This window comes from Heteronotia binoei, chromosome 6, assembly GCF_032191835.1.
Source record: "Heteronotia binoei isolate CCM8104 ecotype False Entrance Well chromosome 6, APGP_CSIRO_Hbin_v1, whole genome shotgun sequence".
NCBI classification, from domain to species: Eukaryota; Metazoa; Chordata; class Lepidosauria; order Squamata; family Gekkonidae; genus Heteronotia; species Heteronotia binoei.
The window spans coordinates 15,138,303-15,158,137 of NC_083228.1; the positions used below are offsets into that span (position 1 = coordinate 15,138,303).

The 19,835-nt window shown below is 47.5% G+C and overlaps 1 protein-coding gene across 1 annotated transcript in view; it reads left to right on the forward strand.

The window, feature by feature from the left end:
• CDHR1 (cadherin related family member 1) overlaps nucleotides 1-19,835 on the forward strand; it is a 106,468-nt gene that overhangs the window by 42,372 nt on the left and 44,261 nt on the right. The window contains exons 10-11 of the mRNA XM_060240791.1: nucleotides 7,615-7,715; nucleotides 14,052-14,255. Coding sequence (XP_060096774.1) covers nucleotides 7,615-7,715; nucleotides 14,052-14,255 — 305 coding nt within the window. The remainder of the gene's footprint in view (nucleotides 1-7,614; nucleotides 7,716-14,051; nucleotides 14,256-19,835) is intronic.

Sequence of the window (19,835 nt, forward strand, 5' to 3'; positions counted from 1 at the left end):
AACTTCTCACCTCTCTGAGCTTTGTGAGAGATGCCCTCATTTCTGGAGGACATAATTATGCACCTGCTAATTAAAACAAAAAAGCTCATTTTCAGTTTGAACTTATGCTTCACACATCTAAGCCATTTGACAATTGGAAAACGGGTTATGGGCATCCTGGAGACATAGACGGCTTCAAGAGGGGACTGGATCAACATATGGAGCAGAGGTCCATCAGTGGCTCTTAGCCACTGTGGGTATAGATGGAACTCTCTGCCTGGGGCAGCTGATGCTTTGAATTCTTGGTGCTTGGGGACACAGAGTGTTGGACTGGATGGGCCACTGGCCTGATCCAACATGGCTTCTCTTATGTGACACAGAGTGTTGGACTGGATGGGCCATTGGCCTGATCCAACATGGCTTCTCTTATGTGACACAGAGTGTTGGACTGGATGGGCCATTGGCCTGATCCAACATGGCTTCTCTTATGTGACACCGAGTGTTGGACTTGATGGGCCATTGTCCTGATCCAACATGGCTTCTCTTATGTTCTTATTAGGCTGGTTGTAAGGTAACCAACAAAAGTTTGTGTATTGATAAAAAGGAATCAATCCAGTGATACTGAAATCATCGTTTAATAGTGCAATCCTAAACAGAGTTTGCACCCTTCTAAACCCATCAATGCCAATGGACTTAGAATGGTATGGCTCTGCTTAGGATTGCATCGTAAGCATTGTAGTCTGATAGGGTTACCAAGCCTATCAGGGTGGGACTTGACGTTTTCTCAAAATCAGAAGTGATCTCCAGACTACAGAGGAAATGTCAGCTTTATAGGGTGGACTGCATGGCATCACATTCACGCTGAGCATTCAAAGCCCGCAGTTTCCTCCCTTCTCAGGAACTGTCCCCAAATCTCCAGGAATTTCTCCAGCTGGAGTTGGCAATACTGTTTTACACCGAGTGACCTTACAATGGTCATTTCAAACTAAAGGATTACTGTGGAACAGGACTTTTTTTTTTTTTGGTAGCAGGAAGCCCTTTGCATATGAGGCTTCAACCCCTCCCCCATGAAGCCAATCCTTCAAGAGCTTATAGGGCTCTTGAACATATATATATGAACATATGAAGCTGCCTTATACTGAATCAGACCCTTGGTCCATCAAAGTCAGTATTAGGTTTTGTAGAATCTTTCGGGCTCAAGTGCCGTGTTCTATTGGAGAAAGTTTTTCTTCCAGACGTTTCGTTCTCAGCTGCAGAGAACATCCTCGGTGGCTTTGCAGCCAGAGCAGGCGCTCTGACCTTCTTGGCATAGCAGCCAAGAAGGTCAGAGCGCCTGCTCTGGCTACAAAGCCACCGAGGATGTTCTCCGCAGCTGAGAACGAAACGTCTGGAAGAAAAACTTTCTCCAGTAGAACACGGCACTTGAGCCCGAAAGATTCTACAAACCCTAATGATGTTGCCAGCCGTGAAAACCTGAAATCTTTGATAAAGTCAGTATTGTCTTCTCAGACTGGCAGCGGCTCTCCAGGGTCTCAAGCTGAGGTTTTTCACACCTATTTGCCAGGACCCTTTTTTGGAGATGCCAGGGATTAAACCTGGGATCTTCTGCTTCCCAAGCAGATGCTCTACCGCTGAGCCACCGTCCCTCCCCTGGGCCTCCTCTTCTTACAGGGCCTACTGTAAGCTCTTGGAGGATTGGCTACATCAGGGGAGTGTAGCCTAATATGCAAAGGACTTCCTGCAACAACAACAAAAAAAACCGCCCTGGTGTGGAACCGCCTTCATTGAATAGCTGTGTTAACCCAACATGGGTGGTTCTGCACTGGTCTTTTTATCTGAAATGCCCATGAATGGTCCATTCTAATAGACAATGCAAACAATGTTATAATCCTTTCTCTGTTTTCTCTGTTATTGTTCTCCCTTTTTTTCCCCCAGACTTATTTTATGGTGAGGGTATTTTGTTGTTTATTTACAAAAAGTCAACTGCAGCACCAGGCTGTCCTGGCAAAGTGATAACTAAGGCCCTCTGGGGCTACCATCTCAATACTTTGCATTGCTTTCCCATCCCCTTCCAGTTTGCTTCCTGTTTTCTCAGGGCAGCCGTTTCGGTTGCGTCAGCTGCCAATTATCAGCGGCGGAAGGGGTTTGCCGCTTTCGTCAGCGCTCGTTTTTATTGTTTGTTTTGTAATCACATGATTATGGTCATGGGTCATAAAAAAATCAATCAATTGATAATGAACCGTGGCTTTGGCTAGATACAAGGCCAAAAAAAAAAAAAAACAACCCAACCCAACAGCTTTGGAGTTCCTGTTCCCTCGTGGCTAGAAGGATGTGGGAAGGGTGGTTATCGGTCTGCTGGGCAGAATTTTAAGTTAGTCATTTCCCAATAGGGTTGCCAATCCCCAGGTGGGGGCAGGGGATCCCCCAGTTTGGAGACCCTCCCCCTGCTTCAGGGTCATCAGAAAGTGGGGGGAGAGGAGGGAAATGTCTGCTGGGAACTCTATTATTCCCTATGGAGATTTATTCCCACAGAAAATCACGGAGAATTGATCCGTGGGTATCTGGGGCTCCTGGGGGGGGGCTGTTTTTTTGGGATAGACGCACCAAATTTTCAGTATATCAACTAGTGCCTCTTCCCAAAATACCCTCCAAGTTTCAAAACGATTGGACCAGGAGGTCCAATTCTATGAGCCCCAAAAGAAGGTGGCCCTATCCTTCATTATTTCCTATGGAAGGAAGGCATTGAAAAGGTGTGCCGTCCCGTTAAATGCGATGGCCAGAACTCCCTTTGGAGTTCAATTATGCTTGTCACAGCCTTGATCTTGACTCCACCCCTAATGTCTCCTGGCTCCACCCCCAAAGTCCCCAGATATTTCTTGAATTGGACTTGGCAACCCTATTTCCCAAGGTTGCCTCTCCAGTAATTATAAATGCAGCATGAGGAGTAGCGTTCCCCCTGGCCATCAGCAGAAGACGGGCAGTTAAGGTTGCCAGATCCAGGCTGGGAAGTTCCTGGAGATTTGGGGATGAAGTCCATGCTCCAAAGCCAGGGGAATGATCTCTGGAGTCTGGAGATGAGCTGTAATTCCAGGGGATCCCCTAGGGTTGCCAGGTCCAATTCAAGAAATATCTGGGGACTTTGGGGGTGGAGCCAAAGAGATTTTAAGGGTGGAGCCAGGAGACATTAGGGGTGGAGCCAGGAGACAGGTTGCGACAAGCATAACTGAACTCCAAAGGGAGTTCTGGCCATCACCTTTAAAAGGATTGCACACCTTTTTAAATGTCTTCCCTCCTTTGGAAATAATGAAGGATAGGGGCACCTTCTTTTGGGGCTCATAAAACTGGACCTCCTGGTCCAATCTTTTTGGAACTTGGGGGGTGTTTTGAGGAGAGGCATTGGATGCTCTGCAGCAAATTTGGGGGCTCTATCTCAAAAAAACAGGAGGGTTTCAGATACCCACAGATCAATTCTCCATTACACCCTATGGAAATCGGTCTCCATAGGGAATCATGGCGCACCCAGCAAACATTTCCCTCCCCGTCCCCCTGCTTTCTGAAGTGGAGGGAGGGCCTCCAAACCAGTAGATCCTCTGCCCCCACCTGGGGATTAAAATATCAAGAGAGAATTCACTAGGACAATATATCAAAAACTACCTAACCAGGTTATAGCGACAAAATTACTAAACTATGTATTACAAATACTATGTAATGTGTGTATAATGCAATCTATATTTCACCATAAAGAAATAGTTTTTGTAATACATAGTTTAGTAATTTTGTCACTATAACCTTGTTAGGTAGTTTTTTATATACCCACCTGGGGATTGGCCACCTTATAATCCCCAGGTCCCACCTTGAGGCTGGTATCCCTAGAAGAAGTCAGAGATTCTTGTGCAAATACCTGCCTCCTTAAATTTCTGTAGCAGTGCTAAGTCTAGGGTTACCAGGTCCAATTCAAGAAATATCTGGGGACTTTGGGGGTGGAGCCAGGAGACTTTGGGGGTGGGGCCAGGAGACATTGTGGGGGGAGCCGTACGCAAGGTTGGAACACGTACAATTGAACTCCAAAGGGAGTTCTGGCCATCACATTGAAAAGGACTACACACCTTTTTCAATGTTTTTCCTTCATTAGAAATAATAGGGGCATCTTCTTTGGGAGCTCATAGAATTGGCCGCCCTGGTCCAATCCTTTTGAAACTGGAGAGGGGGGTTGTTTTGAAGAAAGGCATCAAATGCTATGCTGCAAATTTGGTGCCTCTACCTCAAAGAACGCCCCTCCCCCCTAGAGCCTCAGACACCCGCAGATCAATTTCCCATTATTTCCTATGGGAATCGTTCTTCATAGGGAATAACAGAGTGCTCAGTAGACATCCCCCCCCCGCTTTCTAAAGCGGGGGGAGGGCCTCCAGACTGGAGAATCCCCTGCCCCCACCTGCCTCTCTCACACACACAAACACTTACTAGGTCTGGTTACTTGCTCTGAAAACGAGCGCAAAACAAATGGAAGCTGCTGCTGACTCTTCACCATGAAGTGTTTCCTGTTTCCTGCTTCCTGCTCAATTTTAAAGGCACACAAATGACAGAAGCACACACACACATTTTAAAACGGGACCTGTTTGCAGGTTTCTAAACCTGCTGGAGCTCTAGAAGCACATGGTGGCTGAGGGGGCAGGGCTTCCTCCGCCGGCCAGCTGTGGGGGGAAGAGCCTGTAAAACCGGGGGATCCCCCGCTGGGACCTGGGGATTGGGAAGCTAGGAAGTCACTAAGAGTGAGATGGACTTGTGAGGGGGGCAAGGCCCTTCTCCACATCTCTGCCTTATGCTGCCTTTTCACCATTAGAAAAATAATGAGAGTTTAGATCCTTTTCACCCAGTGCTGGATTAAACCCTGTGGAGGCCCCTAGGCAGTTGAAATCTTGAGGGCCCCCTTGCAAATTATCTCAGAGTCTGAGTGCTCACACTGCCACCCATGGCCTCCACTGCAGCCTGCAGGCACCTTCTTAGAAGCCCCTTTGACAAAGCTGCGGGGGAGAGGCAGAGAGAGGCAAACTTGGCAACAACACCAGCAGCAGCCGCACCAGGCAAGTCGGGCAAAGAGCAGCTCAGTTGCTGGCTGCGTGTGCAGGCTGGGAGGGCTGCAAGCAGGGGGGAAACGGGGCAGAGTCAGCCTGGGGTCCTTAAAGGTGTGGGGGCCCATAGGCCAGTGCCTACTTGGCCTAATTGTTTATCCAGCCCTGCTTTCATCAGCTCCTGATCTGATCCTAATTTCTGCCCTCTCCTTGCAACTGCTGGATAAAGATCTCAGGGGTCTCTGTTTCCTCTCGTTAAGTAATAATTGCTGGAGAGGCTGCCTTTGAAATGAACCTGGACTCCTTCACAAACACACCACCTCTCCTGCTTCCTTCCGGTGCGGTTTTGCTGAGCAAAGCTTGCCAAGTAAACATTTTGCCTGCAAGCCCTGGAAAGTCGTTGCTTTGAAAGGGGAATGCAACATATTCAGTACTTTGTGAACGCCCAGTTTAATTCCACCAGATTTTTCAGAAGGATAGAAACAATGTGAAACCACCTCATGTTGTATGTTGTAACCTTCTAATCGGGCGTCATTTAGTAGAAAAGGAGGAGCCGGAGCTCATTAGCACAACTCATTTGCTTATGCCACCCACCTCTGACTCAAAAAGGTGGGGAACCCCTCGTCTAATCCCACAGATTTTGCACATCCACGGAATGGATCCAGCCATCTTCCAAGTAGCTTTCCTCCAATTTCAGCAGCTGTCCCTCCAGCAGGTTAGAGGATGCTTCAGCCTTTGTTCATTGGAGGAGGAGAAGGATCCACTCTGCTGAAACGTTGCAAGACCCTGCAAGGCCTGTTTTGGTCTGAGATGGTAGTGAGGCAGTTAAAGTTTAGGAAATGGACATTCCGTAAGCAATATCCTACCGCTTTCAACCCCATGAAAAACAAAGACCGATTTTGCACTAGGGCCTTTTCCGGGTAGAGAGCCCTTTTGCCACCGGCGCTTCTCTCCATTTTCGCACAAGCTGTGAGTTGGCACACCGCTTTCCCATGGCAAACGGATGCCGAGAGGATCTTGCTTGCGGCAGGAAAGCGGCGTACCAACTTGCAGCTCCATGGCAGCTTGTGTGAAAACAGAGAGGAGCGCGGAGGCAAAAGGGCTCCACACGCGGAACAAATCTAGTGCGAAATCAGTCTTACTGTTTTCCTTTGCTGCCAGTTTTGTTACACTGAAGTTCAACCGAGCCCTCCTAGCTACAGAAAGCCCACTGCCTCTGAAAGTCACCTGCCAGTTCTCTATGTAACCTGGCTGACAATTTTTAAAAATGCATCGAGATGTGTATATGTTGTGGGCTATGCTGCTTGTTGTGGTCAGTTCCTCTGGTTCGGAGACCACGGATCACCGAAAAGAAAAATGAGCAGGTTCTAGATCGAATCAAGCCTGAATTCTCCCTAGAAGCTAAAATGGCTAAACTGAGGCCTATTTCCCACTAGCCTTACGCCACTCTCGCTTTCTTTTCCACAGGGCTTCCGTCGGATTTCACACTATCTGCCCGGGGGCTGCAACTCGCTCTGCCTCTTTCGCACAGCAAAACGAGATCCTCTAAAAAACCAGTTTCTGTTTGTCATGCAAAAACAAAGGCAAAGCTGGTTGCAGCCCCAGGGCAGATAGTGTGAAATCCAAAGGCAGCCCCACAGAGAAGATTGCGTGAGATCGGCATAAGACTAGTGGGAAATCAGTCCAAGACTACTGTATTCGTTCACATTATGAGAAGACAAGAGTCACCGGGAAAGACAATAATGCCAGGAAAAGTTGAAGGCAGTAGGAAAAGAGGAAGACCCAACATGAGATGGATTAATTCAATAAAGGGAGCTATGGCCTTCAGTCTGCAAAACCTAAGCAAGGCTATTAACAGTAGGAAATTTTGGAGGATATAATTTCATAGGGTCGCATCATCACAAGTCAGAAGTGACTTGACATAACACCCCAGTCCAGCCTATGAAACTCAAACCCTGAAGCAGATTTCTGTGAAAAAGTTGTGACGTTTACTCAGATCCTATTGAAGTTAAAATGGATAAAAGGAAGTACTTCTTCACCCAAAGGGTGATTAACATGTGGAATTCACTGCCACAGGAGGTGGTGGCGGCCACAAGCATAGCCACCTTCAAGAGGGGTTTAGATAAAAATATGGAGCAGAGATCCATCAGTGGCTATTAGCCACAGTGTGGATATATATATATATATATATATATATATATATATATATATATATATATATATATATATATATATATATATATATAAATTTTTTGGCCACTGTGTGACTGTGTGACACAGAGTGTTGGACTGGATGGGCCATTGGCCTGATCCAACATGGCTTCTCTTATGTTCTTATGTGACACAGAGTGTTGGACTGGATGGGCCATTGGCCTGATCCAACATGGCTTCTCTTAAGCGGTCAGATTTGTGTTGATGCATTTGGAGATACCTGTTGCCATCCAGCGTCTCCAGCCATTACATCTTGCCAGTTCTCTCGGAATCAGATTAGAATGGTGTCTTTCTTTCCTCAGGGGAGATGGAAGATTATGCAGCCCTAACCTATTATGTTTCTGTTTTGTGACAGGAAGTGAAGAGTCATTTGAAATAAACAACAGAACTGGAGCCATTTCTGTTATTACCAACCCAATTAAACTGAAGGAAGAAGTGTATGAACTGAAAATTCGGGTATCTGTTTCCTCTCATCACCATATCAGTTTCGCTGCATTTGTGTCTGGATTGCTCTCTGATGGATTCACACAATGTAGAATTTTCGCTAGCATAACTTTAGTGTACTCTTATACTGGAAAACTGGCACATATCGAGTTGGCCAGCTAGGCAGCTATTATTTTTAAGGAAGTATCTTAGTTGTTGCCACTGCTGGCAAATGGTTATCATGTATCATGGGCAAGAAATTTCAATTCCTCAATCTGATAATCAAAAATTCTGCTAATAGAAACAGCACTATGCAAAAAAACCCCACAACACAACAGCTTAGAAACAGTAGCAACAACAGCAACCATATCTGAGCAGTTGCAATAGTAATAAAAGTATCACAATAAAACACAATAAAACCTCAATGCAACACAATTATTCCTTGCAGCAGTTCCTTGTAATGTATAGAACCATGATAACATATTAGAACGTTCCCTGAAATAAGAATGTCTACACCTGATGCTGGAATGACAGAATGGTGTGCACTGGGAAAATCTTCCCCAAGAGACCGGTTCTGTAACCTTGGTTCCACTATTGGGTGACAAGCAAGCAGGGGATTCCACCGTGTGGCCCCTGATGAAAGATGGGCAGGACTATATGGGAGTCCTTGAGAGACCCTAGTCCTTGAGCAAGGAGTCCTCAAGAGACCCTAGTCGCTACCATGGTTATTCACTCTATGTCCTCCAGGTCTTTTATCAGTCTAAGCAGAATTCTTAGCCAATTTGGTGTAGTGGTTAAGTGCATCGACTCTTATATGGGAGAATCGGGTTTGATTCCCCACTCCTCCACTTGCAGCTGCTGGAGTGGCCTTGGGTTAGCCATAGCTATTGCAGGGGTTGTCCTTGAAAGGGCAGCTGCTGTGAGAGCCCTCTTAGCCCCACCCACCTCACAGGGTGTCTGTTGTGGGGGGAGACGATATAGGAGATTGTAAGCTGCTCTGAGTCTCTGATTCAGAGAGAACGGCGGGGTATAAATCCAATATCATCACCATGTGCATACCTATTTAAGATTAGGTAGCAGAAATATAAACTTTATAATGGACACAGAGAAGCACAAAGTTTTTTTGTTTTTTAAAAACAACTTAAATCATGCTTAAAACATTAGTACTCATTACTAAAGGTAATACAAAGGTGCTTTCTTTGTATTTCTGCCATGGGATCCAGAAAGCTGGGCAAAGGAGGCTCTGGTTCTTTCTTTCCTTCCCCTGGGGACCAGGAGAGGGAGGAGCCTCAGCCAATAGAAGGAAGACAGGTTTGGCTCAGTAGCTCTGCTGTGACTGAGAGAGCCTGGCAAAGCAAGCTATTTCTCCCCCCCTTCTCCCCAAGGGAGGAGCCTCAGCAAATGGAGAAAATAGAGACTTTGCTCTGTAGCTTGTGTGCAGTTGAGCATGCCTGGCAAAGGAAGCTGTGATGCAGAAGGAAGCAAGAGAGAGGGAGAAGGAAGCAGATGACAGCCAGTTGCTCGAGGGCCTGATAGGAGCCTTCTGGGGGCCTGATTCGGCCCCTGGGCCACATTTGACACCCCTGCTTTAGGCAAAGCAAATCTACAGGTCGCCAGCTAGCTACAGTTCAAATGTCCCAGGATACAGGTAGTCAACCAGGTCAGACAGAGAGGGACATGCGATGGAAGACAGCTAGATTAGAGTTGCTAAGGTCCCCTCAGCCACCAGCAGAGATGGAGGGTTGGGTTGCCAGATCCAGGTTAGAAGAAACGCCTGGAGATTTGGTGATAGAACCTAGGGAGGACAAGGACCTCAGTGAGGTACAATGCCATAGAGTCCACCCTCCAAAGCATCCGTTTTCTTCTGGGAAACTGATCTCTGTGATCTAGGAATGAGCTATAATTCCATTAATCCCCAGGTCCCACCCGGAGGTGGGCATCTCTAAGTTAGACCCAGGAAGGCCAATATGGAGAACAAAACTAGCAGTCCCACTGCAAAGACAGCTTGGAGTTCCAACATGGAGTTTCTCAGAAGGGCAGGCTACAGATGATCCAGGTAAAACCAAATAGCTAGAAGAGCTGGAGCTGGAAAAGTCTAACCCAGGGACTTCATCTTGGCAGAGTCAAATTCATAGCTGTTTCTTCAGTGCTACCAAATATCATCTCATTTTCTTTCCACAAGGGTTATTTGTGTTGCAGGAGAGTTATAAAAACGATGGCCAGTATAATACATGCAATTAACCACGGAGTAAAATTGGCTTATACAATGAAATAAAAACAAGATCATACATCCCATAAATTGGATCTCACAATGAGAGACTTCCCTTTTAGAGAACAATGCAATAAAAAGACAGTGTAATGCATCCAATAAAATAATGCTGTAGAAAGGAGGAGGGAAAGAAAACTGCCTAAAATTTCCATGAGAAACGGAAGAACCCTTCTCCCTTTGTAGAAAGGGCCCTTTCTGCAGAATTCCCACAGATTTACAAGAGGGAAAAAGTAAAAAACTGGCATCCTCACCCCAACATAACACAAAACCAGGGCTTTTTTTTTTTAGCAGGAATGCACAGGAATGCCGTTCCAGCTGGCTTGGTGTCGGGGGGGGGGGGTGTAGCCTAATATGCAAATGCAGGGCTTTTTCTAATATGCAAATGCATGGCTTTTTCTGCTATGTCCCCTCGAACTTTCTAATATGCAAATGCATGGCTTTTTCTGCTATGTCCCCTCGAACCTCAGTGAAGTTGGGGAGCATGGCAGTGAGCGCGCTCAGAGCCCAACTCTGAGCGCGCCTACTGCCTTCCTGATTTCGCCGAGGCCTCCCGAGGTTCAGGAAGCCTCAGTGAAGAGCCCGGCTCTGAGCGCACCCACTGCCTTCCTGACTTCGCCGAGGCCTCCCGAGGTTCAGGAAGCCTCAGTGAAGAGCCCGGCTCTGAGCGCGCCCACTGCCTTCCTGACTTCGCCGAGGCCTCCCGAGGTTCAGGAAGCCTCAGTGAAGAGCCCGGCTCTGAGCGCGCCCACTGCCTTCCTGACTTCGCCGAGGCCTCCCGAGGTTCAGGAAGCCTCAGTGAAGAGCCCGGCTCTGAGCGCGCCCACTGCCTTCCTGACTTCGCCGAGGCCTCCCGAGGTTCAGGAAGCCTCAGTGAAGAGCCCGGCTCTGAGCGCGCCCACTGCCTTCCTGACTTCACCGAGGCCCCCCGAGGTTCAGGAAGCCTCAGTGAAGAGCCCGGCTCTGAGCGCGCCCACTGTTTTTCTGACTTCACTGTGGCCTCCCGAGGTTCAGGAAGCCTCAGTGAAGAGCCCGGCTCTGAGCGCGCCCACTGCCTTCCTGACTTCACCGAGGCCTCCTGAGGAGAATAAAACTCTTAGAGTGAGGGCGGGGCTGGGGAAGAACCCCTAGTGCCAGGCCTGCCTGGGCAAGCAATGCCTGCTTGGGCTTTCTAGAGTTTTTACCTCCCAAATGGCTAGAGCCTCCAGGATAATCATAGAGTTTTCCCAAAAGCGCCTAGAACAAGCCCTGCACGGGTGCCGCCATTTTGATGATGTCACTTCCAGATGATGTCATCATGCCAGCGACATTGGGGGAGGTTCCCCCCACCGGCCCAATGTGGGCCAGCAGGTTGGGAACCTCCTGGGCGGGGGAACCCCCATCCGGACCTGGGGCTTCGCAACTCTATTCCAGCCCCCCACCTGGAGATTGGCAGCCCTATGACACACTAGAATTTCTCCAGTCCAAAACTCCTTCTATTTTTGCCTCTCCCCAAAGACATCATAACTGTGTTACACGAGTTCGCATGTCACACTTAGATTGAGTCTCATAACAGATATCTTCCAAATGTTTTGCATTCAGCAAAAGAATATTAATGATCATTGGGGTTTCCCTTCAAGTTAATAACCATTATAAAAGTCAGGCTTCATTTGCTCCTCCACCCGGCGAGCATCTGTTTCGGGTTAATCAGTTTCAATCCACTAGAGATGGCAATATGAGGGTTTTCCATTGCTGACTTCAAATTTAAATTTGATCTCTTCGCATTAATGTTGTGGTACAAATGTGGATTCGACTTCCTTGGCAATATTTAGCAATCTTTGTGGGTTCGTCATTAGAAGCACGTTTTGGAGCCAACAGTTCTGCCTAAAGAGAACTAATACTACATTGCAGTTTATATTGGTAAGGGATCTGTCGTGTATTGCGCACTAAGGGAAAGGGCGGAATAGAAATCCACCGAAATAAATAAAATAAATAAAGGTGTCAATGTGTCACTGGTACCTAACCTGGTTCTTCTGGATGTGGGAATTTAGAGTGGCCTTGGGTCAGCCATAGCTTCTCACAGACAGCTTTTGAGAGAGCTTTTGAGGACAGCTTTTGAGAGAGCTCTCTCAGCTTCACCTCCCTCACAGGGTGTCTGTTGTGGGGAAGGAAGATAAAGGAGATTTTGAGCTGCTCTGAGACTCACCAGGAAACCCCTTAAATCAGGGGTCCCCAACCCCTGGTCCATGAACCAGTATCATTCCATGGCCTGTTAGCAACCGGGCCGTGAGCTGTATAATTATTTCATTATACATTACAATGTAGTAATAATGATAATACGACATTGGATTTATATCCTGCCCTCCATTCCGAATTCCAGAGTCTCAGAGCAGCTCAAAATCTCCTTTATCTTCCTTCCCCGCAACAGACACCCTGTGAGGGAGGCGAAGCTGAGAAAGCTCTCCCAAAAGCAGCCCTTTCAAGGACAGCTCTGTGAGAAGCTATGGCTGACCCAAGGCCATTCCAGCAGCTGCAAGTAAAGGAGTGGGGAATCAAACCCGGTTCTCCCTGATAAGAGTCCGCACACTTAACCACCACACCAAACACTTTAGAAATAAAGTTCACAATTGTATCATCCTGAAACCATTCCCCCTCCCCCCGTCCCAGTCCATGAAAAAATTATCTTCCAGAAAACCTGTCCCTGGTGCCAAAAAGGTTGGGGACCGCTGCCGTAAATGAGTGACACAGAAATTGCCAGTCAGGCTTATGCAAGGGCCCATATGATGGATTGGGCCTTTGTGCATTGAACACACATGAACACACATGAGCTTGCCTTGTCCTGAATGAAACCCTTGGTTCATCAAGGTCAGTATTGTCTACTCAGACTGGCATCAGCTCTCTCCAGGGTCTCAGGCAGAGGTCTTTCCCATAGCCTACTGCCTGGTCCTTTTAACTGGAGATGCCGGGGATTGAACCTGGGACCTTCTGCTTACCAAGCAGATGCTCTACCGCTGAGCTACAGCCCCGCTGTATGTCTCTCCAGGGTCTCAGGCTGAGGTCTTTCCCATCTCCTACTGCCTGGTCCTTTTAACTGGAGATGCCGGGGATTGAACCTGGGACCTTCTGCTTACCAAGCAGATGCTCTACCGCTGAGCTACAGCCCCGCTGTATGTCTCTCCAGGGTCTCAGGCTGAGGTCTTTCCCATAGCCTACTGCCTGGTCCTTTTAACTGGAGATGCCGGGGATTGAACCTGGGACCTTCTGCTTACCAAGCAGATGCTCTACCACTGAGCTACAGCCCCACTGTATGCCTCTCCAGGGTCTCAGACTGAGGTCTTTCCCATCTCCTACTGCCTGGTCCTTTTAACTGGAGATGCCAGGGATTGTACCTGGAACCTTTTGCATGCAAGGCAGAGGCTCTTCCACTGAGCCACAGTCCCTGTTTTGTTTTGTTTTAATAACTAGTTTGGTGTAGTGGTTAAGCCAGTTTGGTGTAGTGGTTAAGTGCCTGGACTCTTATCTGGGGGAAACGAGTTTGGTTCCCCAATCCTCCACTTGCAGCTGCTGGAATGGCCTTGAGTCAGCCATAGCTCTGGCAGAGGTTATCCTTGAAAGGGCAGCTTCTGTGAGAGCTCTCTCAGCCCCACCCTCACAGGGTGTCTGTTGTGGGGTGAGAAGATAAAGGAGATTGTAAGCCGCTCTGAGTCTCTGATTCAGAGAGAAGGGCCAGGTATAAATCAGCAATTCTTCTTCTTCTTTAAACATTTTTAAAAGTCAGCATTTGTTTAGGAATTTATTACACGCATGCATTCTGCCTTTCCTCTCGCAGAAGTTCATTGCCATTTCCAAGAACAAAATGCTAAAATCCGGGCTTTTTTCGAGAGAAAGCCCAGCAGGTACTCATTTGCATATTAGACCACACCCCTTGATGTCACCATTGTTTCACATGGGGCTTTTTCATAGGAGAAGCCCAGCTGGAACTCCTGACACCAAGCCAGTCGGAACTGCGGTCCTGTGCTTTCCTGCTCAAAAAAAAAAAAGCCCTGGCTAAAATATCTAAAACAGAAAGAAAGAGAACTGTCCAGAAACTACCTATGTGCACTCTCATCTTTTGTCCATTTCAGGCCTCTGAAATAGTTCCAGATGGTGAGAAGGTGGCGCATGCTTTTGCTACGGTAACTATAAGGATTGTTGACCTCAACAATCACCCGCCAACGTTCTATGGAGAAAATGGCCTACAGAACCAGTTCGAGCTCACCATGTATGAACATCCACCAGAGGGTGAGATCTTGAGGGGACTCAAAATTACTGTCAACGATTCAGATCAGGTCAGTGTATTAATCTTTACCAATCCTCTTCCATAACCTCACACTAATTTCATTTTAAATATCAGCACTTAACTGAAGATTGCCAGGCCTCCACCACAGATAGAGATCCCCTGCTCTGGGGTCCTCCCCATATCACCTATCAGCTGGTTAATGGGGGACTTTCTGGCAGGAAAATTAGGCATCAGTTCACATCACTGGGCTACACAACAATGCCACTTCCTGTGTGCACCGGAAGTGATGTAATCACATCACTGGCAACACCGGCCTAGGCCTAGTTTTCCTGCTGGTAAGTCCCCCTCCCAACCGCTCCACCAGTTGCCTGGGGGTTCCTGGCAAGCCTAGCCTAGCTCAACCTATCTAGCACATGCCTCGCCCAAGGAACTGTTTCCTCACTGTCCCCTCCCCACAGCCCTGTGTGATTGGTTTGGCTGAGACACAATGGCCCTTTTCACATTACCATTCTAAACCAGATGTTATTCATGTCTGGTTCAGTTTTGAACAAAGCGATACAGAGGGTTCATACAAAAAATTTCCATCTGTTAATGAACCATCTCTGAAGTGCTATAGCACTATCAAACAGTGCTTCTTTTTCCACCCTTTCCCTTTTTGCTGCATGATCTTCCTCAGACTTTTTAAAAAAACTTCTTAGTGGTATAGCTCTAGAATGAGGTAGCACTGAAGCACTATAGCAGCACTACTGAGATGCATTGACTCAGTGGTCCTCCTATAGAACTTCAGTGGAGCCCCTGAAAATGTCAAGACAGTGTGCAATTGCAATAAAAAAGGCCAACGCCATGCTGGGAATTATTAGGAAGGGAATTGAAAACAAATCAGCCAGTATCCTAATGCCCCTTTATAAATCGATGGTGCGGTCTCATTTGGAATACTGTGTGCAATTCTGGTCACCGCAGCTCAAAAAGGATACTATAGCAATGGAAAAAAATCCAGAAAAGGGCAACTAGAATGATTAAAGGGTTGGAACACTTTCCCTATGAAGAAAGGTTAAAACGCTCGGGGCTCTTTAGCTTGGAGAAACATCAACTGCGGGGTGACATGATAGAGGTTTGCAAAATAATGCATGGGATGGAGAAAGTAGAAAAAAAGTACTTTTCTCCCTTTCTCACAATACAAGAACTCATGGGCATTCAATGAAATTGCTGAGCAGTCAGGTTAAAATGGATAAAAGGAAGTACTTCTTCACCCAAAGGGTGATTAACAAGTGGAATTCACTGCCACAGGAGGCAGTGATCCAACATGGCTTCTCTTATGTTCTTATGTGACACAGAGTGTTGGACTGGATGGGCCATTGGCCTTATCCAACATGGCTTCTATGATGTTCTTATGTGACACAGAATGTTGGACTGGATGGGCCATTGGCCTGATCCAACATGGCTTCTCTTGTGTTCTTATGTCAATGCATCTCAGTGGTGCAGGAAGCACTATGGACATTTTAAACACCACATCACAGCAATTCAGAAGCACAACAAAGGGATTGAAAATAGAAAAAAAGCAGTTTCCCTCAAAAGTGGCTCAACTACACTTTACTAACCTGCCATCAGCAGCTTTGTAAGAGCAGGTAACTAAATTCTGCTAACAGCTGGTTACTAAAACGGGTCTGCCTGAAATGACAGGGAAAAAATCCATTAGCAACCAGATACTGAAATGGCAGTTTGAAAAGGGTGAATTACTGTGTCAAGGTCATCCATCAAGCTTCATAGCCAGGGCTTTTTTTGTCACAGGAACCCCTTTGCACATGAGGCCACACACGCCCAAGGTAGCCAATCCTCCAAGAGCTTACAGAGCTCTTAGTACAGGACCTACTGTAAGCTCCAGGAAGATTGGCTACATCATGGGGGGTGGGGGGTGGTGGCCTAATATGCAAATAAGTTCCTGCTACAAAAAAAGCCCTGTTCATACCAGAGTGGGGATCTGAGTGCAGGTCCCCCAGATCATAGATTGATACCCTGACCCAGTGGTTTTCAACTCTTCCACACCAGGGGCCCAACTTAAACCCCACACACAGTAGTTCAGCAGTTCAGCATTCCCACCCACACTTGAGTTTGGTCCAGTAGGAGAAGTACCAGGCGTGGAAATGACATTGCAAAAAGCATCGCCATCGACTCCAGGCGAAAAGCCAGGGCTGATGCCACACCAGCACATTAACCAACGCTTTAGAAACTCTACGGTATTATCATAGAGTTTCTAGAGTGTCAGCTGACATCACATCTGTGGCTTTTTTTCCAAGATATGTTGGCTAGTAGCCCAATGTCATCATTTCTGCCTCTCATGGACACAGACACAGACATACACAGAGGTACACGCACACATACACACACATGCATGCTCACACAAAAATACAAAACAAATCAGAACTCATATTGGCGGCAGCTCTTAGGGTTGCCAATCCCCAACTGGGGGTAGGGAATCCTCCAGTTTGGAAGCCCTCCCCCTGCTTCAAGGTTATCAGAAACCGGGGAGGGGGGGAAATGTCCCAGTTTGGGGGAAAATGAGTCAGTTTGGCGTAGTGGTTAAGTGTGCGGACTCTTATCTGGGAGAACCGGGTTTGAGTCCCCACTCCTCCACTTGCACCTGCTGAAATGGCCTTGGGTCAGCCATAGCTCTGGCAGAGGTTGTCCTTGAAAGGGCAGCTGCTGTGAGAGCCCTCTCCAGCCCCACCCACCTCACAGGGTGTCTGTTGTGGGGGAGGAAGGGAAAGGAGATTGTGAGCCACTCTGAGATTCAGAGAGGAGGGCGGGATATAAATCCGATATCATCTTCTTGTTCTTCAGGCACTCCATTATTCCCTATGGAGACAGGTCTCCATAGGGAACAATGGAGAAGAGATCCATGGGTATCTGGGGCTCTGGAGGGGCTGTTTGTTGCGTTAGAGGCACTAAAGTTTCAGCATAGCATCCAGTGCCTCTCTTCAAAATACCCCAGAGTTTAAAAGAGATTGGACCGGGGGTCCTATTCTATTAACCCCCAAAGAAGGTGCCCCTATCCTTCATTATTTCCAACGGCAGGCAGGCATCTAAAAGGAGTGCGGTCCCTTTAAATATGATGGCCAGAACTCCCGTCAGAGTTCAATTGCACTTGTCACAACCTTGCTGTTGGCTCTGCCTCCAAAGTCTCCTGGCTCCACCTCCAAAGTCCCCCAGATATTTCCTGAGTCAGACCTGGCAACCCGAGCAGCTCTCCAGGGTCCCAGGCAGGGATGGAATTCTAGCAGGAGCTCCTTTGCATATTAGGCCACACACCCCTGATGTAGCCAATCCTCCAAGAGCTTACCAAAAAAAGAGCTTTGTAAGCTCTTGTAGGATTGGCTACATCAGGGGGTGTGGCCGAATATGCAAAGGAGCTCCTGTTAGAATTCCACCCCTGGTCTCAGGCAGAGGTCTTTCATATCTCCTCCTACCTGAACCTTTTAACTGGAGAAGCACGGAATTGAACCTGAAACTTTCTGCATGTCGAGCAGGTGCTCTGCCAGTGAACCACAGACCCTCCCCTTCCACTATTAGTATTTTTAGGTTTACCAAAGACCTTAAAATTCAGCGGTATTTACCTGGAAACTCTGGCTGTGGTTGCTATGGAAATGTACGTGCAGACTTCCACCTGGTCTAAGCTGAGAGTTTAATACACGTGACATTTTTGTTAATTATTGAAAAGAAAGCCTAAGCAGAGGAATACACTAATGGGACTAAATTCTGGGCCATACAAACATAAGTGGGCCCTCTGGCCTACGGAAAGGAATAAAATAACTTGTTTTGAGGTAGCCGGCTTCCAAGTTACAGCTGCTGCTATTCGCACAGGAGAGGAGGAGAATTAAAGAAGTGTCAGTCTGAAGAGTACTAATTGAGTGTATATAACATTGTGAAAGCAATGGAGACTTATAAAAAAATCTAGTTGCCGTGATGTATTTTGCAGGAGAGCCAGTTTGGTGTAGTGGTTAAGTGTGCAGTCTCTTATCTGGGAGAACTGGGTTTGATTCCCCACTCCTCCACTTGCACCTGCAAGAATGGCCTTGGGTCAGCCATAGCTCTGGCAGAGGTTGTCCTTGAAAGGGCAGCTGCTGTGAGAGCCCTCTCCAGCCCCACCCACCTCACAGGGTATCTGTTATGGGGGAGGAAGGTAAAGGAGATTGTGAGCCGCTCTGAGACTCTTCGGAGTAGAGGGCGGGATATAAATCCAATATCTTCTTCTTCTTCTTCTTGTATGTTTTTATGTGGTATTGTAACCCCTTCTTCCATGGCCCCCCTTCAAAATAAAACTTTTTTAAATTTTTAAATATTGCTTTTCAACTTAAAATGTTTATTTTCCATTGTTTTCAGAAATTGTATGTGTTTTCACTCACACGATCCATTGATTCACACAAGGCATTTTTTGGTAGAAAAAGCCCAGCAGGAACTCATTTGCATATTAAGCATGCCTGCATATTAGACAATATAGCATTCTACCCTGCTCAGGACCTGCCTCCCCAAACCCCACCCTCTCTAGACTCCACCTCCAAAATCCGCAGATTCCGTGGCCTACTTACATCTCAGATGCTGGTGGGAGGAACTGGAGGGGAGAATGTTGGTGTCACTTCTGGTCAATGGACATAGGGTTGCCAAGTCCAATTCAAGAAATATCTGGGGACTTTGGGGGTGGAGCCAGGAGACTTTGGGGGTGGACCAGGAGACATTGGGGCGGAGCCAGGAACAAGAGTGTGACAAGCATAACTGAACTCCAAGAGAGTTCTGGCCATCACATTTAAAGGGACAGCACACCTTTTTAAATGTCTTCCTTCCATAGGAAATAATGAAGGATAAGGGCACCTTCTTTTGGGGCTCATAGAATTGGACCCCCTGGTCCAATCGTTTTGAAATTTGGGGGATACTTTGGGGAGAGGCACTAGATACTATATTGAAAATTTGGTGCCTCTACCTCAAAAAACAGCTCCCCCAGAGCCCCCGAAACCTCCAGATCAATTCCCCATTATACCCTATGAGAAGACGTTTCCCTCTCCCCCCCCTCCCCCCCCCCCCGTTTCTGGGAAATCTGATGCAGGGGACTCTGTACTCAGGAGTTGCTGCCAGCTTCTCACAGCAACACAGGCACACCAGCTGGGCACTTTATGGCATGGAATAGGAAGCCGGGAGAACTCACTCACCTCCGGAGGTGCAAAGGCACATGGTCCTTTGGGGGCGTGGCTGGGCTCCCCTCCCTTCACCGGCCAGCTGACTGGGGGCGGGAAGCAGCCTGAGAAAACGGAAGAGCTCTGGCTGCCGTTCTCCTCCCTCCCCTCCCCCCGCTTTCCCTTTTATGGCCAGCGGGGGGAGGAGGCTCCAAATCTGGAGTCTCCAGGCCTAGCGGGGGATTTGGGAACCCTAAATGGACATGACATGTTAGATGTTCTAGAATTTGCAAACATTCTATGGTAAAATTGGAAGGGGTGTAAGAGTGGCGGTGCAATGCTGGTGCCCCTCGGTTTCCTTCCAGGGATTGCTAGTTGCAATCCCTTTCCCCCAACTCAACTCGTGTTGCCTGCAGTTACGCAGCAGCTCTAGGGGATCTCATCTTAAAGCGCAGAGGGAGCCCTTT